Source organism: Lutjanus erythropterus, chromosome 15 (genome assembly GCF_056507025.1).
Source record: "Lutjanus erythropterus isolate fLutEry1 chromosome 15, fLutEry1.hap2, whole genome shotgun sequence".
Classification (NCBI taxonomy): Eukaryota; Metazoa; Chordata; class Actinopteri; order Lutjaniformes; family Lutjanidae; genus Lutjanus; species Lutjanus erythropterus.
The window spans coordinates 12819112-12845895 of record NC_139331.1 but is presented as its reverse complement, the minus strand read 5'-3'; the positions used below and the strand labels follow the sequence as shown (position 1 = coordinate 12845895).

Below are 26784 nucleotides of genomic sequence, written 5' to 3'. Positions count from 1 at the left end.
CCCAGTGCACCTGGACATTCCTCCACCCTGCCTCTGTGCATATACATACATACGTCCTTACCTCCTGTCTCCTTCCTTTCCCTCCCCTGTCTCCTGCCACTGCCTGCCTGTCCTGTCTTACCTTCCTCTAGGCTCGAAACAGGAGCGGTGGAAATGGGCGAGTGATAGCCGATAGCCCCCCTGTGAGTGCTAGTCTGGGCCGCTGCCTGTTTGCCTCTCGCCGTGTAGTCACTCTATCTATCTGGCCTGTGCCTCCTTACCTCACATAAATCATCCTCAATCTGACTACACGGACAGGCAGAACAGAGAGAAATCTCCCCCTATAAATCTGGTATTAGTTTTACCTCGCATAATGAACACAGGGCTAAACGGTCCTGGATACATGAGAACAGCATGTCTTGCAGATGTACTATAAATATTTTGATACTAGCCGGCTAGTTTGCAGAGGGGAAGTAGACCAGTGAAATACACAGAGGAAGGGAAAAGTGTAAAGTGGAATGTTGGCCTAGCCCGAGCGTCTGTATTGTCTTTAGCACCTACAGAAGGTCTTGGTCCAAGAAAAACGCTCTTTACGGGGTTCCTGTTCCCAGCCGTGGTCCGGTACCACTCCTGGATACGCTGCGTTTCCTCCAAGCCAATCCTTCAAACTGGTCTCTGAGGAGGGGGGCTCATTGTTTGATTAATAGCATGATCAGACCTGATTGAGTGATAGATGGTTTGAAAGGAAAACCAGCACGCCTTAGGGACACTCTGGGACTGAGTCTGGGAAAGGCAGCTCGAAGGAGGGTTTGATTGGTGGAAAGGATGAATTAAAGTGAAGGACTAATAACAGCATAGCTAAAGACACTGAGTAGAGCAGATAAACATGCCTGATGACTGTAAAGATATTTGACATGGACAGTATTTTGATTAAATGTATTTAAAATGCATAATTATTTATGAGTATTTGATGATTTGTATAAGATGTAATTTGTGACAAAACACTTAAGGAGCTTGTATTTGTGTGTTAAAATATTTAAAATAATTATTAAATATGTCATATTCTCACATTTACATCCCCAGGCTTAAACTGTATGGAAGAAAACTGTCCAGCAATTAGCCTAATCATAGTCTTTGGCATGTTCTGTCGGGTCCAGCAATGTCATTGGTAACTACTGTATTTCATTTGTGTTCCTCATGATTTGTAGCTTATAATCAAAATAAGATCAGAAGTTGCTTAGTGAACGACACTAAAATACAATAGAAGAAAAGAGCAATTAGCAAACACATCATGTGCTCTGGAGCTTGCAAATATAGTTACTAGCTAGAAACCAACACGTCCTCATACCTCATACTTACAGCATATATCACAATTGGAGAGTACCAGCGACAGACATACCAGACCTTAAGTACATGATGAAAGTCAAAGGTAGTTATCGTTTTGAAATGATCAGTTTGGTTAGGTTTATGCAACAAAAATACTCGGTTAGTTTAAGGAAAAGATCATGATTTTCGTAAATGATATTGCATATGAAACATAACTTAAAGCTACTACAAGGAGTTTTTAACTGGGTATAAAGTCATCTCTGTTTAATACTGATGCATCTATATGAGTTGTGCAAGTTAACAAAACATCTGCAAGAAAATTGGCTGTTTCTGTTTTGTTGCTTTTAATGGCTGCCACCAGGTCAGATTCTCCTTGAAATCAGATGAAACGAGCCTGTGTTTACATTTTCTCAGCAAGATTAGGTTAAAAAGAAACAGGAGATTTTTATTTCAATTTTCTGGTTACTACAGTTTTTTATATTATTTTTGGGGCATTTTGCCTTTATTTGATAGGGACAGCTAAAGATATGACAGGAAAGGGGGCTGAGAGAGGATGATACGCAGCAAATTGGCTACAGGTGAGACTTGAACCAGAGGCCGCTGTAGAGGATTGAAAGCTTCAGTACATGGGGTGGACACTAAGAATTGAGCTACAGGAACGCTCCAGAAGCATGGCAGCTTTTGTTCACAGGCCCCACTAAAATCAACAAAATTTGAAAGATCTTTGTTGTAGCTTAAAGTAACTTAAAATTTTAAATAAGTCAATGTTGACTGTTGTTTTCACATGAGACACAAACACCATTCTCCTGGGTGAAAGTCCTGTGTTTGACCCATCCCTCCCTATGTGGACTTTCTCACTTGTTATATTGCTACTGTCACAATTGTTACAACCACTAGAGGTCACTGCCTTGCAGTATGAGCTGCTTGCTGTTTTTTCTGTTGATGACTAGCTGAAAAAGACACCTAGCAAGTATCCTTAAATTCACAGTCTCCCACGTCCAAGATATCCTAAAATCTATGATGTCGGAAATGAGCAGAGCGCATGTTTTCGGTGTAGGGAGGTTAAGGTTAAGGACCAATACTGAGGCCACCCAATATGTGACATCAGTTTGTATATTATTGTATTTTTGTATTTTCAGATTCCAAAATACATGTATTTTTTTTTTAGATACATTTAATGAGCAACGATTTGTAAAAATACCTTTTGATGTTTTCGCACCCATCTCTGGTTGCACTTATGTAAAGACAAACTGTAACATAGACACACGCACTCACATACAAAAGTGGAAAAACTGAATTGCCATGTTTTTGGCCTCAGCCCCGGGCACTGTCACTCTACCCCATCAAAGGGCCACACACCCACCCACACACGCACACATACACACAGAGAAAACCTACAAATACTCTCTTACACATGCACGGTTCTAGTTCTAGTGACAGCAGGTGGTGTGTGACACGTCAACATCTGAAGGTTCGCTGGCAGACAGAGAAAGAGTTCTCGGCTCTGTGTGCCCCAGTCGCTCAGATCTGTCATTGGGACTCTTTAATGGCAGCCTTCGTCACATATTACTGCTTTATTTTCTCCTCTCCATCTCCCAGCCCACAGAAGTTCCTTTTTTGTTCCTATTTTTAAGTACAAGTGATCTCAATTAGGGACCTCCATGAAGGCGGTAGGCGGCAGACAGTCAGAGCAATAAGAGCAGAGAGGAAATTGTCTTTATACCCCCCCTCCCTCCCTCCCTTACTCCCTCTCTCCTTCTCTACCCTCCTGCCACAAGCAGTGAGCAGCCGCCCCCTACATGTCTCCATCTCTTTCCATGCTGCTCTCTGCCATTTCCAGAACAGAGTGAAATATCAGACAAACCTCTTCTGCATCTCACTTTCTTGCTGAGAAATTAATACATTAAACTCTATAGGCATGGCCCTTCTAGCCACCTCAAAGTCTAATGCAAAACTTGCACTCTTGCACACAGACACACCGCAGAACGTGCCGTCCCCGTCCTAACAGTTCACGGTGATGTCACGGGCTCGGTGACAAACAGTCATTAAAGGCTTAGCTGTGATCTGTGGGATCAGTGCGTGGATGTGAGTCGATGAGGTTGTGTTGGTGAGGTCACAAGGAGTAAAGTTTCTGCCCGTCGTCATCCTCCTGGTTCACTAATCGACTGCCTGGTTGGCTGGCTACCAACCCAGGTTCAACTAAGTGACCGGAAGGCTACTTTTTTTGTCTGTTCTCCTGGTTGGTTCAGTTGATTGGCTGGTAGACTGGATCTTTGGCTGCTTTGCTGCCCAGCCTGGTGGGCTCGCTGATTGGTTAGCTGGCAGTGCCGGATGGTTGGTGGCCTGCCAAACATGGAAATATCCCGTTAGAGCTGAAAAAGCCTGGGCCTCGTCACAGCCCTCTTCTAGAAAGCTATAATTAAGTGTCTTGAAAAATGCAGCACTGTGAAATGTAGCCGTAATCTTGAGTCTTAAGTGGCTGTACTTTTCCTCTTGAATGATGAGAGTATGCTCTTGTGAAAAGGAGAAGGATAAAGTGTTGTACTCTTGTGCTGTTATTATTTTTCTTTATGAACGAGTCAAATATATAGTTATTGTCAGATATAAAAGCCATGAACCCATAGATTCAAGCGTCCTGCTTAAACTGTGGACTGGTGATGTATTTTTCAGTATCAGCTCTGTTTGTCCTGTCATCTTTCCTAATGAGGTGTTAAAGCCAATAGAAACCCAAATCCACAATAGCCCTCCAACTATGTAATTAAGGGTCTTGTGTACATGTTAGTAAGCATCTAGAAAGTATTACTAATTATTGTGAATCCAAATTTGAAATATGGGTTTGAATTGGCATGCTTATGCTCGAACATTTATTACAAAAACTGTGCAGTTAATTCAACAAACCGTCATCAAAAAAATCTACAACGCCATTTGTCCCACTCAGACGGATGCAACAAAACCTCTTTTAGTCTGAGCCAACTCAACAACAGGGAACTGAAGCCGTTGTATCACTCCGGACTTCTTTGACAAAACAGTAATTGTATGTCATTTTACGTGTACGCTATATTTAGAATATTTTCACCACTTCACTTTTACTTTATAGCCTTTTCCAACGGGTTTTTGAAGCCACCGTCTGTTTTCTCTACAATTCCACCAAGACTCCTTTGACACAGGAGTTACTGATCTTCCACTGCCTCAATCGGTAGTAAGTTACGTTAGTTCAGAACAGAACTATGTTAAAACATCAAAGTCACAAAATAACACAAACAAATTCACCGATCGTTCAGTAACTCCTGTGTTCTGCAAGGTAAAAGTATTGTTTTTGTCAAAGGAGTCTTGATGGTTTTGAGGAGAGCCTAGATTTTAGGGCTGTGTATTAGCAAGAATCTGGCAATACAATAGGCATCCCCATATGGGGGTTATGATTCAGTATTTTGCAATCATTTTAACCTACTTTTAAGACATCTGTCATAGTATAAAGAACACACCTCTATATGAATAAAATCTGAGTTAAAAAAAAGTTGACTTTTTATGCAATCAGAATAGTAAAGATAGGTCAGGAGTTTAAACACAACATGGACCACTACCATGAATCTTTACATGTAACACAATATCACAATACAGTGTTTTTGAGAATCAATAAAATATCACAAAACATAATATTGTGATACTCAAGTATAGTGATATTTTCTTACCCCACTTATAAACTGGGGTTCAGAGGCTTCACAGTTCCTTATTGGACAAGGCTGTCTGATGGCAAAGTGGTGAAAATATTCTACATATAGCGTAAAATTAAACTGACATTGATTTTGTGGACCTTTTATTTTTTTAGTAACGATGATGAATTTCAGTAAGAACATACTAACCACAACAAAAATTCCTGCCTAAAACCGAACCAAAACAGACACGTGCACACACACACACACGTGAGGAGGATCTTGACAGCAAAGTTCATCATAGTCAAGAGTTAATAACACAAAAGTACATATCAATACATATTCTCCATGTATGATTATTAGGCACAACCCATCACAAATGACAATATGCAGACACAAGAAAACCAAAACAGATAAAGTGAAAGCACCCAGTTAACATGTACATCCAGATGCAGTCCTCATTCAGACGCACTCATTAAGTCCAGATATTGCAAAAATGGACCCCAAGCTTCCTCAGATTTATGTTCACATTTTGGAAGATTAAATCGCAGTTTTTCCAAGTGAATAAGCGAAACAAGTTCACACAGCCAGTTTCTGAAGCACGGTGGAGTTGATGTCTTTCGGTCTTTTAGACCTTTTATTAAGTGGCTAAAATAAGTTTTGCTGCTGACCCTGTCCTCACAAATACATTTCTTAGCTTCCTACGCAAATAATCCTGTGGGTTTTCTAATAGGAATACTTATTTTCACTCCGATTTTTGTGAAGGTTTAAAGAGACTCTTAACTTTGATATCATGTATGCATTTTTACTATTTAAAGACAGAGGAGGCTTTCATAGCGAGGATGCAAGGGCCTTTAAGTGTGTGTTTGTTTGTTTGTGTGAAACAGCAAGAAAGATGTAAAGAAGTTGACAGACGCACTGCAGTTCTAAAAAGACAAGGGAAGAGAGAGATTCTACATGGTTGGTTTGCTGTCAACATTATAGACAGCGTGTGTGTGCACATATTAGTGGTTCACACAGTCTTTGTCATTCCAAGTGGGAATGAGAACAGAAACTTTTATTATAGCCTTGATATCTCGACAGGAAAATTAGTCAGAGAGTGTCAGCTGAGTTTGATTTTTATTGAAAACAAATAATTGAAACTGAGCGGTAGAAATACAATATTACCATAAATCATAAAACGCACATCCTGCTGAATGTGGTATACTGTGGTTCTTCACTGTTAGTGACTTCTCCTACTGTGCAATGACTCCGAGCCAGTGTAACACAGTAGATGAATAATACCAGAGCTGAGAGAGACGATCCAGCTGTGCACCAGGCGAGCAGCAGCCGCACTGAACGAACAGCTTTATGCTCGATTCATTACTACATAATATTAAGTCTGTTAATACTGAGCAGGATCGGTCACATATCCAGAAAAGTTCCAGCATTCACATTTAATCAAAAGTTGATTTTTTGGCTGGGTTTAATCCAGGACACTGAGGCGGGGAAGTGGTATTTTTCTGATTGAACAGCGTATTCTGGCACATTAACGCCTTCTCTGGTGTCTCCCTCACATCTCCGGGACTTCAAACGACGGGATTTAAACTCAGAGGTCGCCCTACCTCTGACTGACAGAAAGACAGGCCAGCAGACCTTAACTCTATGAATGCGGGCTGTATCCTGCAGGGAACTGGAAGACAGATGCTGGACGTACAGCGGAGAGGCAAAGCGGAGTCAGATGGGACAAACACTCTTTGATGAGCCGTGCTTGTCAGGGTTTAAGTCACGACTACACCAGGGTGGAGGGGGGGGCGTTTGGGGCTTGGGATCAGGTTCTTCCTGCCTGTGATGGGACAATAACAGACTGTAGAAAATCCAAATTGAAGACTGATTAGTTGGCCTAAAAATGTTGATTGTCTGGATAAAATTGGGATCAGAAATTTATATAATGTTCTCATTGATCTGTCTTACAAAAAATAGTTCCAAAATTAAATTCCACTTCAAACACATATGCATTAAAAATAATTATCCTGATTAAACTGATGGCATGAAATTGACTCAAGGGTTGTTATTATTTCATCCCCTAACATTTCCTAAATTAAATTCCCCTACAACATTAAGGATGTTTTCCACATTACCCTAAATGTATTCAGTGGTGAAAAAGCGATATTATCGGAGCTGAAACTTAACTCTGTTGGAATAACTGGCTCCACGGTTCCTGCAAGGCCATGTTTATCACTATTACAGATTTAATTACTACTATTCACATTTATCCATCCATGAATTGTTAGTTGATCTTTGAGAATGTTGGACAATGTGAACCATATTTCTGGTGTTTGGGGCACATGGAGGGGAAGTGTAACTCAATCACTCTTTTTTTTCTCCTCCTCCCCGTCCACAAGACGAGGTGCCAGATGCGTGTCAGTGCTTTCAGACTTTATACATACATACATACACACATATATATATATAATATATATATACCTCCCACATCCTTACACACACATGCTAACAGACATGTATGTATGTGTATGCACACCCACGTACATACTTATGAAACATAAGAACTCAAGTTATTTCAGATACTTTAAGTACTCAGGCTTTAATGCTTCTTTTTTTCTCTCAACACTGAAATCATATAGTAAAATGTATAGGACTATATACAACTTCACAGCATAAAAACAAGCTGCAAAAGCCACGACAGGACCCAAATAACCTGACAGCTGTGCCTCCCAGTAGCCCGTTTTATTTTGAAACAGGCTCCAGAGTATCAAAGGCCTTTGTCTTAAAGGCTCTCTGCAATAAAAGCCTGTTTGGGAGCGACGGAAAAGGAACAGAGTGTAGTAATACACATGCTGCTGTGTGATGTGGCACTCAAAAAGACTCATTGGGAGACTGATGGGTAATCAGGGAAGAGGGTGGGGTGGGCTGATGAGAGCTGGCTGAGATACGGAGTCTCACAGAGGGTAGATGATGCCCTCTACAGTAGACACAGGAGGGGCAGGCGAAACAGGCCGACACGTTATAACTGCCTTCGGAGCAGCATCCACACTAAACTATGAGACATATCAGCACTAAAACAAAAACATAAAATTATTTTTGTTTTTTAGTTGAAGTGTTTTGGGGGTTTTTTTGTTTGATTGGGTTTTTTTGCCCATAGTGGGAGGTTGTAATTATGTGGGGCTCTAAAGATTAAATTATAGATTTTTAAAATAATATTTCATCAAAATGTCTGATGTTTGTTTGTTTGTTTTTTCTTTCTATGGAAAATACACAATTTTAGGCTTGCAACTAATTATAATTTTCATTGCTGAATAATCGGCTGATCATTTTCTCAATTAATCAATCAGTTGTTTTGTCCATAAAATGTCAGAAAATTGTGAAAAATGTTGATCACTGGTTCCCAAAGCCCAAGGTGACATCTTCAAATATAGATATTCAGGTTATTGGCATTGAGGACTAAAGAAATCAGAAAATATTCACATCTGAGAAGATGAAATCAGAGAATTTTGCCATTTTCTCTTAAAACTCAGAATTGTTGGTGATTTATTTAATAGCTGACAACTAATCAATGAAGTGACTAAACGTTGCAGCTGTACAGGATTTGCAAGCTAAATATTTTTGCATAGTTCATTTTGCAGTGTAAGAAGTAACCAGATTCTTTAAGTGTAAGTAGCAGAACCACATTGTGACAACAGTGCATTGAAAATATAGTATATTAAGTACAGAAGTATTAAAATGTACTTAAAGTTTAAAATACTATTATACATAATGCAGAAAAATTGTCCATGTGAGTCTTATACTACTATATATTATGGTATTATAGTAGTGATGAATTAATGTGTAAATAACATTTAGCTATTAAATGAATTAATAATATTTTATAAGTGTCATATGTTTTATATATAAAATCTCTATCTGCAAAGTTAAGCTGCCAAATAAATGTAGAGGAGTAAAAAAATACAATATTCCTCCCTGAAATGTAGTGAAGTAGAATTATATAGTATAGTGTAATATGGAAATACTCATGTGCTTCGGTTTGAAGATAATAAAGTTCTCATAGTCAATTAATGTTCAATAGTAAATGTAGAGGTGTAAAAATAAAATATTACCCTCTGAGATGTATTGAAGTTGAAGTGTGAAGTAGCTGAACATGAAAATACTTAAGTGCAATACTCGAGTAAATGTATGGAATCATAGTTACTGTACACATAACATTTTGGGTTATTTGTATTACTTAAGTTATTGTGCTAGTTTTATGTTTTTTATTAAGCTGTGCAGTTTATTTTACATTATATATATTTCAGTAGGAATATTTCCATAGCATTGTTGTGGATTTGCAGAATGAAGTCTACTCGTAGATACATCATTATTTCATTATCATTTACAGCACTTTAACTGTTATTTATTTACATATTGTTTCGTGTATTTAAGATGCTTCTTTGTGTCCCCTTGACTGAGTTAATAGGTTCCTACCTGTTATTGTTTGGGGGGACATGTATGAGTGTAACAAAGTAGAGTGTTGCTGTGAACAACGAAAGAGTGAGTTTGGGTGTTCTGTACTGTTGTTGTTTTGGTGTTGATTAACAGAATAAAAGTAGAGAAGGAAAGAGAAGTTGTAGCTCTCTTACCATCCACAGACCAGAGGGACTGGAAAACGCGAAAAATAAAACAAGAAAAGAGGGTTGCATGGACTTAATTACACTGCACCACTGTCACTTTGAGATATGCATATGAATAGTCACTTGTGCGTAATTACGCATTATCATAATAACCCAAAGGCTAATATTTTAGATTACATGTAGTGAAACTGTAGTTATATGATCATTTTACCAGCTGTATGAGGCACAGCAGAATGTTGAGTTGATTTTACATAACTCTACTTCTCAAAAGTGCCTTTTTACAAGAATCGGCTCCATGTGTGGATGAACATAAATTAAAGTAGAATACCTGTACACCTGCACAACAGCTCTCCCCTGCGACCGAGTGAAACTCTACTCCTGCGCCTCTACCTGACTCACCGCTCTCCGGTGACTCACTCACTCCTACCTTATGGATTGTAACTCACTTCTTCTCAGCCGGTCTCGGCTCTCTGTAAGCTCCTCAGAGCCGCATATTGTCAGGACATGGTGGTAACACAACACGGACTGACTGACGGACGGACTGACGCGTGTTGTACTGACTGGAAATGAGTGTCCCCGGGGTTAGGAGCGCGCTGATGGTCCGGGGGAGCGGTGGTAACATGTCGGTATGTACTGTACAGCAGTGCGTGTGTGAAACTCGGAGAGAAAATGCGTGAAACGCTCACACGTGTGTGTGTGATGAAGGTACAGACCTGTCCGCTCGTCTATAGGCGTGATAGATTCTGGCAGAGGGAATGGATCTGACTCCAGACACCACGTGTTGGAGTCGCATCAGCGCAATAATTGCTGGGCGCCCGAGCTATATAAACCACAAAAAGCCTGAGCACGGGAAACCCCGGCCTCCAAACACTAACCACATTTACGGCTACAAAAACGGGATTCTATTTTCCGCCTCCTTCATCTCACCGGCGATCGTTTTTTTTCACGTCAACCTTTTTAACCCTGTACACAAAACCTGCAGCACGGCTGAAACACTTTTAGGAAAAATGTTTACAATTTTCAAGCGTCGCGGCGTGATAAATAGTTCTGTTAAGTATTGTCGAAGCTTATTCCTTTGACTTTGAACACTTTTTGTGTGTGTACATAGCCTGCGGGCTTTCTGAGCGCCTTTCACTTTGGCACAAAGGCTTCAATGACGCACCTGGAGCAGCGCTTCTTTGACTTCTCACCAAAGGAAGACCGACAAAAACTTTTTTCAGCATCTGGGTCGACTGTTTTATTTTAGAGCTGCTTTTTTGTAATCGTATAGCCTATTACGCGCTCGGACATTTATTTGATGTTATTTATATCCACATACTAGCAGCTACGCCTGCGTTATGGCGCGTGGACGCTTCTGCCTCCGAGAAGTTTGAAAGAAAAAAAGAGCTTGTCATTTAAAACATCATCAAGTTTTCAAGGCTTGTTTTTCTTGTCGGAGAAGTATGTTTTTATGTCGTTTGAAGGCGCCCACTAAAAGTTTGTAGTGGAGAGGGTTTTGAAACGCGGTGTGCGCTCACAGAAAGTCCCATTTTCCATTGGCAGACGCAACAGCGCACACTTTCTCCCTGAGTGTGTGAGAGAGAAAGGAAGAAAGGCAGAAAGAGAGGAGCTGAAGAGCCTTTGCTGCCCTTTTTGATAATCCACGCTGTTGTGATGCGAATTCCCGTAGATCCCAGTGCCAGTCGGAGGTTCAGTCCGCCGTCCAACAGCCTCCAGCCGGTCCCAGGGAAGATGAACGATGTGAGCTCCCCGGCCGGGCAGCCTGACGCAGCGGCCGCGGTGCCAAGACTGCGTCCCCACGAGAACCGCAGCATGGCCGAGATAATCGCCGACCACCCGGCCGAGCTGGTGCGGACCGACAGCCCCAACTTTCTGTGCTCGGTCCTGCCCTCCCACTGGCGGTGTAACAAGACGCTGCCTGTCGCCTTCAAGGTGAGTCCCGGCTCAGCGAGGTGCTTCGAGATTAAAACGAGGGGAAAACCGCAAAGTCATTCAGTGTTTACTGTAACCACTAAATTGAGACAAAATATATTTTAGGAAAGAGTGACTGCATGCTTTTTTCTTTGAAAACAATACAACAATTAGCACAAAACAATATCTCTACAACTAAAGTTCATTTGTTGCATTTATTCTCTTCCCTTAGTCCCATTTTACTTTTTTTTTAATCACCTTAAATTATCACAGTTTCTAAAGAATGTGTCGTTTTATGTTGTCATTAAATTTCCCGTCTATTAAATGTGAATGCTTGAATGGGATCTGTAAGTTTTTAATGTCACTTAATAAAGTAAACTCAGAAAATTAATTTCAAAATGAAAAGGGATATAGGAAAATTGATGTTTAAAGGGCCAGAAAATGTTGAAGCTTTGTGTCTGGACATATGTATGTACAAGAAAGGAATTGCGTGTTCATATTGTTTTCTTTTCACATTTTGTAATCAAAGAAAAACTTCATTTTATTTATTATCAATTGAATGCTATAATGTTGTAAATTTTTAGAAGTAAGGCTCATCGCTCATCATGGCTTGGATACCTCTCCAACCCACCAAATAATTTTACAATCAAAGCTTTGTTTCCATGGTGATTAATTGCAGTTTTCTCTATTAACCCCTAATTTTCATTTGTTAAAAAAATAAAATAAATATTTACATTACAACATAAAATATGTTAATAATAATACATTAAATATGTTATAACCACATTGTGGCTTATGATAACCACTAGTAAATAAATTATTATAATTAGTCTGAACATGTTGAGACATAAAGCTTTATTTAACATGCAACAAAGACTAATTGTTTATACATTTAAGGCCTCTTCAGGCGTTTTTGAAGCCTTGACAATTTTTTTTGCTCCCATGATGATTCACAGGAAAGGCCCTTTTAATTACTTGACAGATATTATTTAAAGGATGGATCAAAGACAACACCAAAGTGGAAATTTGTAGCTGCAGTACTGGCTCCAAAATCAAATCTGACACATTTTAAAATATATGTGTTATTTAACTGTTCCTATTACTACGGCTCTGTAATTATTGCTGCTCTGTCGGCCTACTCATGCTCTTTTATCTGCATCCAGGAATCTGAGTGATAACACGAGGCCTCAGAGCTTTTGTTTGTAAAGACCGCATTTGAGAAGTGAAGTGAAATTAAATCCATTTATCAACATGATACATATGAGGATGGTATAGCTGTAAAACCAGTCTGTCATATTAACTAGATGAATTCTTTTTTGTTTTGATCTCACTCAGTTCTTGGCTTTTAAACTGAAGGAATTCATCAGTAAAATGTTGTGCTATAATTATTTTTCTAATTTTCTTTAACCATGAACAGAGGAAGAGAATATGTCATAGCATACTGTAGATGGATTTAATATTTTACTAATTTTGAGTCACAGATAGAATCAATGTATTTCCTTAAAACTTTGTCCCAAGTAGTTTATGAATTTCTGCCCTTTGACCTCTGTACCCCTGATAGGTGGTTGCCCTGGGAGACATACCGGATGGGACCGTTGTCACGGTAATGGCAGGCAACGATGAGAACTACTCCGCTGAATTGCGGAATGCCTCAGGTGTGATGAAGAACCAAGTAGCGCGTTTCAACGACCTTCGCTTCGTGGGCCGCAGTGGCAGAGGTGAGGCCTGAAACACTCTGTAATCCATTCACTGTTCACTACCACAACTCAGTGGGAGCTATTAGGTTCAGTGGTGTGGATTAGTGGTCACATTCCCTTCGTGGCGACCACATAATGATCTCTAGCTCTGGGCCCAATTCTCACCACTCGTCTCCTGAAGTCTGAGGGGTGAATCATGTTGCGTCCACTCTTTTAAGGGTCCTTAATTTATTTTTTTATCTTTGAAGCCAGGTGGGACAGAAAATCTCTCTCTCTCTCTCCTACTTGAGATGTTTTCCTTAGTCTAAGAAACAAAGCTTTGGACAAAGAGACAATGAATGTCAGTCCAGCATGACCTGCATAAGAGAGTGTTGAGCTGATGTCAAAAAACAAGAATTTTTTTCCTTTAAAAGGATAGTTCAGATGATTTGAAGTTGGGTTGTATAAGGTACTTAACAATATAGTGTATTACCTACAGCAGATAGCAGTCGACACATCCCCAGTTTGGAGAAACAGATAATAGTACCAGCACAGAAGCTAGGGCATTATGCTACTGGGGACATGTTCAGTACCAAAAGAGATTTCAGCAACTTAAAAAAAAGTCCACCTATAAAAATGTATATGTGTCAGTTTAAGTGTACGCAATATTTACAATATTTTCACTGCTTTACTTTGCTGTCAGACAGCCTTTTCTGATAGGCAACCACCATTATACAAGATAGATATCAGTCTCTCTAAACTCACCAAATTCCATAGGAGAAAGCAGTAATTTTACCTCACAGAATACTGAAGTTGCTGCCTCAATGTGTTACTTTGTTTATGTTATTCTGTTATTCTTTGAAAAGAACAGTTTGTATTCAGCAAAGTCACACAATCGAGGCAGCTGTAGATCAGCAACTCCTGTGTTCAGAGAGCTAAAATTACTGAATTCTCCCATGGAGTTTGGTAATAATATTATTTGGCATATATAATGGCAGCTTCCCATAAGAAAAAGCTGTCAGATGGCAAAGTACAGCAGTGTAAATATTCTAAATATATTTTACAAGTACACTGATATTGATTATTTCAGGTGGACCTTAAGTTGTTAAAATGCCTTTTGTTGCTGACCCTGTCCACAGCAGTACATTACTTAGCTTCTTGCTGGTACTCCTCTCTGCTTCTTCAAACCGGGGGCGTGTTAATAAGCTTCTACTGTAGGTAATACACTGACTATCAGTAAGTTCCTCATACAACCCCACAACAAATAATCCAAACAATGCCTTTAATGTTCACCTGACATGACCCCGCTCAGCTCGGGCTTATTAGCATGTTGGGTGGTGCTGTTGATCACCCTGCACTTGTCCTCAGGCTGTCAGGCAGTGAGACAGACACGCACTGCTATTGGGTCAAATGGCATTCCCTGAATATTTAGCATCGCCAAAGTGACACTTTGCATCATTGTTAATAAATCATCGTTTTTATGATTTGAGATTTGGCATCGAGGATATGTTCTCATTCTCTGTCACCCTCACTGAAAGAAACTTTTATTTTCTGCACTTTCACACAGAAAGTGGTCGTCTGTGATAAGTTTGATGGCGATAAGAACTGTCAGCAGCTCCACCAGTGACTTTCTTGTCAGTTTCCCTCTCTGTTGTAGCTGTCAGAAAAGGGCAGAAGCAGAGGCATCCAGAAGGGATGAGAGGTGACAAAGTATAGAGAAGCAGAGGAGGCATGATGGCTGGACCTGTTGCCACAGAAACCTTGCGTGCGTCTCTTCACTGTGACACAGAATCTAGTCACAGGAAGTGACATAGGAGCCAGGGGAGATCAGACTACGAGGTGTCTGAAATGAATACCGGGCAATGACAGAGATAAGTACAAGCAGAGTGAACTGATAGGATGTTAGATAGCTTTAAAAGTCATGCATAGAGAGGCGGGAAGAGCCAGCAGAGATGGACGAGGACTGATACTTACAGGACTGATGTACGATGACAGCAGGGATGGACAGGACAGGTGATTCAGAGAGTAATCAGATACTTCTGATAACATCATTAGAGTTAATTGTATAGTAGTGCTCGGGATTGCCTCAATAGTATGCCTGAGTTAGAGCACAGTTACACTCTTAGAAATAAAAGTGGTATTTATAACTATATAGGGTTCTTCAGCTTGTCCTCATAGTAGAACCCTTTTCGGTACCTGGAAGTTCCAGTTGGAACCCTTCCAAGGCCCCTGCTAGCTAGTGAATAAACCTGCATTTCCACCAGTTTTAACTGTAACAATTATGATCAAGGATATTGTCAACAAAGGGTGTTGTACAATGCACAACAAAAATGAGAGACCCACTTCGGGCCTGTTATTTTTGGGTTCCAGTTGGGAACCAATTTTTCAGGTTCCAAACCAATTTATTTGTGGTGGAAACGAACGATTCAAAATTAGGTGCTTGACCTGGAAGTTCCATGTTGGTGGCGAAGGCATGTCAGTGGGCTCTTGTCAGCAACCTTGAGTTCCAGGTAACCTCTTTTGGGTCTTTTCCATTGCATGGAACTGACCCAAAAACACCAAATTTTGAATCATTCTGAGCATTTCCATCTTTTTTTATTCCCTGCTGAAGTAGCAGGTTTTTCTTGAGAACCAACATGGGCATGCAGTATTCTCCAAGTTGTTGTGCAAAACCTTCTACTGTTGACATCCTTGATTGCACTGGTTCCTCTCAAAGCTGGTGGAAAAATGGGCTGGTTCAGTGGATACAACCAAGTTTTAAAGGATCTTGAAGAGAACCAGTACAAAAACAAGCAGTGGTTTGGTGGGTGTTCTACAGATAACCTAGTAAGGGGGATTTAAAGACATATTTTATAAGGTTTCTGTGAAAAACCATATAATATTCTACAGATGAGGCAAAAAATGATCCAATCCCATAGATTGAATATTGTGGTCATCCATAATTTAAAGATGAAACAATGTTACAATTACCATTGTTTAAATAATAAAAAAAAAACATCTTTTGACACAGAAGCTTTCAACAATTCTTAAAAACTCTCTTTCACAAAGAGTTCCTTGGATGAAAATGATTCTTAATGGAACCCTTAGTCCTACAAAAAAACACTGATGAATGTTTTTTTTTTTTTTTTTTTTTTTTTTTTTTAAAGGTTCTTCAGAAGCAAATGGTTCTTGGTGAAATCCTTCTGAAATAAGCTTTTTATAACCCTTTTTTCTAAGAGTGTAATAGATGACGCAGCAATGATGGTAGGGAAGCAGGGAGGCGGTGCCTTAGGTGTCCCACTTTATCAAAGATCACTCGCTCTGCTTCACCCACATACACTTCAGATCAGGTATGTGCAACACCTGTTGCACCTGTGATCTGCTATCTCTCTGAAACATCTCATCACTTCCTTGTGAGGCATGTTTACAATGAGCTAGAGTGTGGAGCAGCAGAAGAGGGGAGGACACGCATGGGTAGATGGTTGCGACTGAATGGACAGCTGCTCTGATGAGTCGTTGCAGCAACCTGCCCCCCTCTTCTTGTTTCCTGTGTGTAGCCATGGTTACATGATGCATGTGCATACCTCAGACGTTAATGCTGCTGCTGACTTGGCTGTTGCAATCTGATTCATAGTGTTCCTCGTGGATGCACATCGACCATACACACATACACACATACACACTTAACCCCAAGGCAGCAACTGCTGGGGATTATCGGGAGAGGAAGTGACTATTAAAATGCCTCTCGCCCACTCACACTGCGTTAGACAGGGAAGAAAGTCTGGATAACAAGATACTGACTCCTCCAGTCAATCTTCCATTTAGGCTCTGCCAAAGAACCTAAATAGACCCTCTCAAACAGCCAATGTTGTCTGCCGTTAATCCTCTTAAAGTCGATTTTTCTTCGGTTTGTATTGGCCATTATGTGATCACAACCACACTTGTGACTTAGGGATGGTTTAGCGATGAATGCAGGTCATTGTCTTCGCAGATGGTGTGTCATTTGATGTTGTTTGATGTCACCACAGGCAAGAGCTTCACGCTGACAATCACAGTATTCACCAACCCACCACAAGTGGCTACTTACCACCGAGCCATAAAGGTCACCGTGGATGGACCGCGTGAGCCCAGGAGTGAGTACAAAGGCACGCACATACAGTACAAACAACATACTACATCCTTTAATTTGCATTTGAAGGGGTACACTGGCAGTATTGTACTTAAAAATACGTGGGATTCACAAGAGGAAGGTTTTAAAAAGAATGAGCAAAATTGAAGCAGCAGAGGCCAAAATATCCAGACTTTTACTACCTAAGCTCCCTCAAGCTCCAAAACACATTGTAGGGCTGAGACAAAACACTTGTCCCCTGATCTGATACTATGACGACACTTGTCAGTATCATCATAGTATCCACTAATATGTGGTTCTGCAAGTATTGCGATGCTATCATTTACTGCAATTTTTGCTTGTTTTTTTAAACACTGGACCTACAGAGGAAGTTGAATGATACATCTCTAGAGACTGTATATCATGAGTCGTATTTCTGAAAACGATGCACATCACGTCAGTCAGTTTTATTTCAGCAGCATAATTTCTATACTGCGTATAAAAGAAATAAAGTAGTGTTTGAATTAAACTGCTACATTTAGCTGTTCCTGTTCATTAAGCAGTGAACAAAAAATAAAATAGAAACTATAAATATACCATATATTATATGTGTGTGGCCCTGTCTTGGCACACAATATCTCCACAAAGTATATTTTTAAACTTTTTAGGAATTTTAAGCTTCAGTTTTGACCCCTTGAGTTTGCTGTAGCTGGTCACTGTCAGTAGCTGTTAATTTGTCCTGAAAGAGCAGAAGAAATATACGCCTTAAAATATTACAACACATGTTGTTTCATATTAAGCATGAGGAGTAAAATGGATCAGTTTGTAAGATAATATTACCATGATCAAGCTAACAGACTAAGCTTTCTCCCAACCCTGTAACAATTCCCACAATGCAACTAAATAGCATCTTTCAGGAGACACTTCTTGCCTTCTAAATTGCCATTTCATTCAAAACCCACTGCTCCAGTTTGTAATATGCACTCATAACTCTCAAGCCTAAGCTGAGGCTCCCTCCAACAGAAGCTCTTACTGCTATACAGTACTATTGTTGTGAACTATGAGCAGGCTGAGTGATGAGTAAACAAAATGTAAAAATTGGTGGTGTGGCCCTTTAACTATGCTGTGGGTGTGACTGACTATGCAGCTGTCCAATGGCAGAAAATGCCCTGCTAAAATGGTGACAGCCCAATAAAACAAGTTAATTAACAAAAAAAGTTTTACTGGAAAAAGATGTGATTGTGTTAATGAGCAATCAACAGGCATTTAATTAAGTTTGACCTCTGAGAAAGCAGCTCAGCCTCCTGTGCAACAGTTTGAGTTAAAGAAGAGAAATAAAAAGTGAGGCAGAATATTCCTGAGAGGGTACACTGGGTAGCAGAATGCTAGCATCAGCTCATTTTAATGGGCCATATAAAAACAACTGAGGAGGGGAAAAAAACTTTACTATAGCCATCAGTGCCAACTGGTCTGGCATGCAGCTGTTTCCCCAACCCTCCTCCCTATTCATAAAAAAAACATATTCTCATCTCATGGCGTCTCAATGAACAATATCACATCACAAACAACCCACCCGCTCGCCTGCCCTGTCACATATGGCACCAGGGCGCACAGAGACACGGAGGAGCCGGAGACAGTAGGATTAGTACCACCATCAGTCTCTGTTTGTAGGAAACCTGCCCGTGGTGCCAAAAAACACCCCAGACACTCAACATTCAGCGTTCATCAACACGCAGCCTGAAACAAAGGCACATGCTTGTCGTCAAACGCACATGTACTCACAGTCACACCCACTTTTTCTCCTCCATCCCCTCTCGCTCTTGAGCCCTCTTGTTTGATCAAAAGCATTTCCTGTGCATCTGCTGTCCCCCGTCAGATGACTTTCAAACAAGTCCTGTTATTTGGTGGCGAGCAGATGGGAGTCGGAGCAGAATTTGTTTAGAAAAAGCCCAGTTTGGTCTCAACAAAGTTGCAGTCTTAGATTTGTGTCCAGAAAGCCCTTTGTGGAAGTCTGGACATATGTATGTGACAGGGCTGCAACTAACAACTATTTTTTATTATCAATTAATCTGTTAATCATTTTCTTGATTAATTGATTTGTTGTTTGCTTCATAAAATGTCAGAAAGTGGTGAAAAACGTTGATCATTGTTTTGATGCATATATGTGTTTGTTTTTTCCACAACCCAAAGGTATTTAGTTACTGTCACAGAGGGGTAAAGAAACCAGTCACAGAATTTGGACATATTTTCAAAACGATTCATCTATTGTCAAAATAGTTGGTGATTAAATTGATAGTTGACAACGAACTGATTAATTGACTAATTGTTAAAGTTGCAGTGTGTCTTTTACCCTGCATTAAAAAAAAGAGCAAACAAACGGCTTTTATCTCCAGTGTGAAAGGGTGCAATTGGCATTCATTTCCAGGTCAAATGACTTTGCAGTGTCAAGGGTATCTAGCAGCTCCAGCTCCAATCGGCAGTGACACGCTACTTTTCACCCCTTTTCAGTGGAGATAACGAAGGCTTGTCACCTCCATGTGTAACTTCTGTGACAATTTTTATTACACATGCTGCTTGGTTTGACTCGATTAGTCTCAGTGCATCAGTCCAGGACAGTGGAGCTTGCAACTGCTTGATAGTGTATATTTTATCAATGATGAGCTTGTCTTTAGTCGAACTGGATGGTAGATAAACAATTTATTTCCCCCAAATTCTTCTCAATAAAAGTCTCCCATTGTTGTTATCTTAAACCTTTTATTTATGAAGCAGCAACATCAGGAAATGTTTTCACCAGCAGTAATTTAGCACCACTCCTGAACAGCTGAAAGCGAACATGAAACAGTAAAATAAAGCAGATACCTGAAAGTACAAACAGCAACACAGGAGAGAAACCAACTTCATACCACAGAGATCCAGTTAGAAACTACAAAAGTTCTTAGAGCTTAACAGACAAGGACTTTTAAAAATTCTTTTTGCTCTCTTGCACAAATATGAGCTGAGTCTTTGCCCTAGACACACAGCAGATAAAAAACAGAAAGGAAAACTCATCCTCTGGCAATAGGAAAGGGGTCAGTTGCCTACTTTTATTCGATTTAGCTGTGTTTAAAAAACCTTTATGAACACACTAATTTTGGTGTAAAACAGGATAAACCAGACAAAAGCAGTACCTGACATCAGGTGAGTTGATTCTGGCATAGTAAAGAAACTTTTCACTTTCATCTATTATTCTTCCCTTTGTCGCAGACTAATTTGTGGTCTAAAGGTAAAAGTCTGCATGTTCTAACTTCAGTCTCAGGACAGTAATTTAAGCAATAAAGAGTATGTCATCATACGTAACCCCCTGAACTTCTTTACTTTGCTGTTAAGTGGTCAGAATTGCAGCGCCGGTGTAATTTACCCAAAAACTACAGCCAGAACACGTCTCCCTCTCAGGGGTCATTAAGCTGAGGTCGGAGGGTGGCAAAACACACATGTGCCCTCTCAACCACGGCCTCCCCTCCTCCAGGTTTTCAGCACGGAGAGACTCAGAGCTGAGAGCACCGGCTGTCTCCAAAACTGTGATTCTATCTGTGAACGCTTCATTGACACATATGGGGGGTGGGGGCTTTGTTGGCCATTACAGCTCTATTTTGTGTTAAACGAGTGGGTAATTAGGAGGCCTGTGGTACACCGGGCCCCTGCAGGGAGGGGTCCACACACAGAGACACACGGAGAAAGAACAGTGGGCTGTCTTAAGCCTGACATACACTGGCACTCTGTGGCCCTTTGCTGTAAAAACAGTGTTGCTTCTGGAAAATAAGCTGACAATAACACTTGATTTCAACATTGACGGGAACCTGGTCTAAAAAGTTAAAATTAATAACCATTCTGCTTTTTATTGATTTTTTTTAATACCTAACCTGGTGTTATTGGCAGTTTTTGCTCCCTGTTAATGACTTGCCTGGTTGTGGGTGTCTCATTCAGGAAGGATATTTTGTGTCGGCGTGTTTGATGAGCCTTATGGTAGCCATATGAGTCTTCCTGAGGGATGTCATTTCCCCAGCAGTTCCTCATCTAATATCAGTGGAGGAATAAAGTCGGACCACCCGTGAATGAGCAGGGCTCATATCTCTGAACTGTGGCGCTGAAATTTAGCTAATTAATTGCGTGGTCAGAGTGACGAATATCAACGAGGCCTAGTTTAAAGATCTGCGGTATGATTTTCCTCAGAGGTTTACAATGTGTGTGTGTTTTGGTGTGTGTGTGTATGTGTGGGTATGGTAAGTGGTTAGTCAGGTCCCTCTGGCCACTGTGTTATTAGCGGGAGGCTAACTCGGTTTCTGCGGCTCGCATTGTGCTTAATCGCTTGACAGCTCTTGGTTACCCTGTGGTTTGCCACTGCACCAACTACTTGCAGTGTGCGCACATGTATGTGTCTGTGTGTATTCATGCATGTCAGCGCGTGTGTCTGTTTGCTCGCCTAGATATGATTGCAGATGCATATATGTGTGTCCTCTAGCGCCTGCGTCTGACATGTTTTGCAGAGAGACTGTGTGTTATTGGTGTCATTAGTCTAGTGTAGCCACAGTGCTGATTTGGAACAGAGCTAATAGACCTCATTAAATGTCATTTTGGGCTAATAGACAGGGAGTGGTTGTTTAAACCAATATGCTTTTATAGGTGGTTCTGTCTCCTTTCAGTTGCTCCTGACGGTGGCTGTGGCCAGCTGAGACAAACTTCCTGAGTGATAATAGCCGAGCCGTAATAACACAATATACTAGGCTTTCTGTCCAAACCCACTGTTCTCATTACAGTTAATTGATGACAGACAAACATAGGAGGTGACAAAAACCATTGTGGCGTCACACACACTGTGTCTTGCTGTGGCATACTGCAGTGGTTATTGCGTATAACTGAGTGCGAGACAACGTGTGTGAGTGTGTTAAGCGTCAGTGGTGGAGGTTAGCGGTCAGGCCCGTTTCTGTGCTCTGGAGTTTGAAGCCGCTGGGTCTGGGGGATCTGGGCTTGGGGACAGGGTCGTGTTTTGGTTCGATTTTGGTCAGGGTGTTAACAAGTCTGGTGAAGAGGCCCTAGTTACTTACAGGCCTGCAGACAATATTAGTGGCTCAGGAGACCTGTCTGCCAAGCCAAACTCTTCCTGTGACACACACACATACTCACACTCACACACATATACACTGTATTTGGAGATATCTTTCTCTATATATTCACAATAATAGCTCTAATGATCATAGTAACTTTGTATTTCTTTTTTAAAACAAATTACAAAATGCTTCACAGAACAAGACAAGAATATGTGCACCAATACACTAATGTACAGAAAAATAAAGCTAAAATGTAAAATCACATTAGGAGACAAGGTGGCTAACAGTAAGCTGAAAATTATGAGCATGAAAATGCATGTGGAGGGACTTAAAAGTTGACACAGAAATAGCAAGTCTAAGTTGCTCCAGCAAGGAATCCTAGTCGCCTCTGGTTACTAACCTTGATCTAGGAACAGCTAGGAGACCCTTGGCAGGACCTCAGGCTGTGGTCCGGCTCACAAGGGGTTGACAGGGGTTGTATTTTGGGACCTAGATCTAATTTAGCCTTCAACGTAATCAGCAAATGGTTGAAATAAGTTCTTAAATTAACTGGTTAAAGGAGGATAGAGGTTAGATAGGGCTGATGTGATCACACGTCCTTGCATCTGTTAAGATCCTTGTTTCCACACTTTGGAACAACTGCAAATCAAGAGATAGAAATCTGGCTTAAACATGAAGAAGTGATTTACAGTAGTCCAAATGGGATGAAATTAAAAGCAATGGATAATTTTCTCAAGGTCAACAGAGGATAGAAAATTCTGGATGTGATTTTTAGAGCAGGACTGTAAAACCCTCTTGACTTAAAAATGACATTAAAGTAAATGACTTCAGATTTAATATTGGGCTGCACATTACACATAAAAAAATACCTGAAACATGCTTCCAAACAATGTTTGGCACTGATAGAATGTCTGAAATTTGTGTGGTCCTTACTGGTGTCCTCTTTAATGACCACCAGGATACCATCAAATTGATACTGACCTATATAAAAGCAGGGAAAAAATGTCTTCAAGAGATGGCAACTTGCATAATAGACTAGGCTACTGAATTCTCCTGACTGTTCAGGCCTTTGAAGAGTTTTGTCAATCCATATCCTCCTGGTTTTCTTTTGTTTCTCTGGACGACATGCTGCAGTAACAGGTCATCTGTATCCATTCTCATGAGCTGCCAACACAGCTGGAGCATGCAGCATGTGCTTGGCGACACTGTTTACAGAATGTTATTATTTATCAGCTGCTTACATTGTTAGCATTACAGTTACGGTTATAGTTATCATTCTCAGGCCCTTTATTTCCATTTAGCTGCAGGAGATTGTTGGACAACCATTGCTTAATTTAATCAAGACAGTTAATGAGAGTGACAACATTGCAATTTATTATTTATACATATGGCTCAGTTTTGTCTGTATAAACATGAAACTTGATAAGTTATTTGCAAAGAATGTAAAACAAAAAAAAAAAACAATAACAGAAAACAATAGTGAACCCAAAACTAAGCCTTGTGGCACACCACACGTTAGATAAGCAGTGGGTGATGATGAATGGTCTACTGTATCAAATACAGCACTCAGCACTGACACCTTTTCTCACTCACATGCACTCAGACATACACTCACACACCTAAACAACCTTACTGAAGTGGTTGCTAGGCTACATCCTATGAGAACTCTGTTTAAAAGACTCCCATTGTCCTGCTATACAACCCTGTGTTGTATAATGGTAAATAAATATACCTAGTACCTTGTATCTTCAGTTCTGCCAGACTGGAAACAGTGTGAGTAAGTGAGATGCCCTCATTAACATGTCTGTCATGACGACACCAGAAGGCCTCTGAACAGCGTCACACACACACACACACACACACACACACACACACACACACACACACCATTACATGCGCCAGCAGGAGGGTACTATTTACCTTGGGCTTTGTTCCTTACAACAGCCGTTTATGCTCAGTGCTAAATGCTAAGAACCTCACCGATGCTAATTACACTGTACCACACTATTTAGATGATGTCAGCCAGCTTTCATTTCATTTCCTTGAATTATGTACAGGAATATGAGGCCCTTTATGTCTCTGGATTATCATTCCTTGTCAGTGACTGCATCAAGCGGTATGTCCCAAAATATAATATGCTATTGTACAGCATCCAGTTAATTGACTGGGATCTGAGAAGACTCAAAACTCTTTTCACCCTCACAGACAGATACATGCCCACACCTATCTACTGCTGCTTTACTCAAAACAGCTTTTAACAATGGGAGCCGGACAAATAAAACTCACTAAAACATCAGGAGGAAAAGGAATGAAAAGAGGGAGGGAGGGAAGAGGGGAGGGGGTAAAGAGAGAAGAAAAAAAGACTGCAGGCTTTTCCAGAGGCAGTCAGTCAGTTGAATGTCTTATGAAGTTCCTTGAAGAAGTGCCAAGGCCTTTACAACGCAAAACACAAAATCATTCAGTGGGAGGGAGAGACAGAGAGGAAGACAAGCAGAAGAAAGAGGAAGAAAGGGAGGCAGAAAGTGAATCATAAAAAGAGACAAAGATTAAGAAAGAGGGTCCGGAGTTGGTTGGCCCTGGAGCTACAGCAAAAATACATCTCTGAGGGATTTGTTCTCCTCTGTTCTGAATCAAAACACTTTAATGCGAGCAGAGAGGTGCAGAGGGAGCCTGTCTGAAAGCCACACACAAGCCAAAAGCTGTGTCTGTGTGTGTGACTGCGTGTGCACTTTAAACTTTATCATACAAGTGTGTATATAATGTGTTTTTGTGTTCAATAAATGTTTCGCCTTTGGGAATTATTGTGTATGTCTGTGTGTGTATGTAAGTGTGTGTGTGTGTGTGTGCCCTTCCCTTGCCTGGCTTGCTTCCTCCAGGCTGGAACGCATGGACCACACAGACGGCTGGCAGGGCTCCACGACAGCCTGGCTCCCCCTTTTCTCTCCGTCTCCTTCTCTCCTTCGCTTGCTGCCTCATCTCTCACACCTCCTCTCTCGTCTCTTTTTCACTTCTTCCTCTTTTCTCTCGTTTTCCCCCTCCAATTCTGTATTTATCATCTCCTTTCTCTCCTCCCTCCCCTGTCCAGACCCCCATGGTAGACGGGCGTCTGGCTGTCACCCACTCAGCGCTTTTCCTCCCGAGCTATGCTCTGCCAGCTTCAGATTGCCACCTGAAATAATTCATTGTTTCTGACCACTCACAAAAACAACATGGCCACTGTGAGGGCTCCACATAAAAAAGTGAAATATGGAGCCAGTGTATTCATTCATCCACTTTACTGGCTGTTCCACTGTGAGATGACTGACACACACACACACACACACACACACACACAAACACAGACAGGCTGATTCAACCCAGGCTCCATGAGCATGGGGGTTTTTCTGAATCAGCCCCAAAGATACATTCATCCAATCGCACCCGGTGATCATAAACCAGACTGAAGGGCTTAGAGGGCATGACGTGACACCAAATTTATAAATTATCCCATTTATTCAGGATTTTCTGGCGCTCCATTTTTTTCCTCACATGTTACTTAGTCAGGCAGCAGGCAGGAGAATTTCCCTCTGATGATGTGTCTCTAGTGATAGCTGAAACGTGGTGTGTTGGTGGGGGGAGGAGGTTCTTGAAAGGAATGAATCGACAGTTTGGAAACATCATCTTGCCGAGACATGAGGACCTATTCCACTCTCGTGTCTGTACAGTAAAGGTTCTGTTATGCCTCCCTTTACGTACGAAAAAAGATATGTCCCACCATCGCTACCCCACATTCTTCTTTGTGTTCTTTATGTTGGCATGGATGTTAATCAATACATCCACTTGAGGGCGCCACTCAGAATCAAAAGTTCAAATAGGAAGAAGAAGAAGAGTCAAAGTTTCTGACATTAGCGAACATGGCAACACTGGAGGAAGTTGTAATAATATACCTCTTGTGAAAGAGGTAAAAGTCAAAGTAGTGTTGTAGATGGCAGTGTCTGTACGGTCGTGAAATACGTAACTGATGACATCATTTACAGTACTTTCAGATTTTTAAAACTTCTTTATGTTTTCTGGTTGTGTCTATTTTTAACTATTGGCTACACTGCTATGCTGCCCCATGACAGCTGGATCTGTAAGCTTTCAGAAAATATGCACCAATATGGACAAAATGAATGAACGCTAACTTCCCTGTCGATTAAACAGCAATTCTAATTTAGACCTATTTATTAATCATTAAAACTATTTATTAATAGATAATGTTAAACATGTTATCCTACAAAACAACTCAGTGAATGCATCAAGTTTTCAGACTGAGCAGAGTTGAAGCATCTTCGTTTAAACTTTGTTGTTTACATGCAGCTAGCCAGTTGCAACACTGTGGCTAACATTAGCATTGCTAGCAGCAACAGCCAACTCTCTACATCTAACATCTACATGCCTTTGCTCAATGTGGTTACACATTACTCCGATTGAGTGTTCATATGCCAG

General features: G+C 40.7%; 1 protein-coding gene across 6 annotated transcripts in view; it reads left to right on the top strand.

Moving 5' to 3' along the window:
• The window catches only part of runx2b (RUNX family transcription factor 2b), a 56557-nt gene that overhangs the window by 15004 nt on the left and 14769 nt on the right, over positions 1-26784 (top strand). For 3 of the 6 annotated variants that reach the window (XM_084736890.1, XM_084736886.1, XM_084736887.1), the window contains exons 3-5: positions 11229-11491; positions 13032-13188; positions 17154-17258. In XM_084736890.1, coding sequence (XP_084593016.1) covers positions 11229-11491; positions 13032-13188; positions 17154-17258 — 525 coding nt within the window. Of the gene's footprint in view, positions 1-10005; positions 10186-10301; positions 10609-10650; positions 11492-13031; positions 13189-17153; positions 17259-26784 lie in introns of those variants that run through there. The other 3 variants (XM_084736892.1, XM_084736889.1, XM_084736891.1) reach the window with 3 other exon arrangements.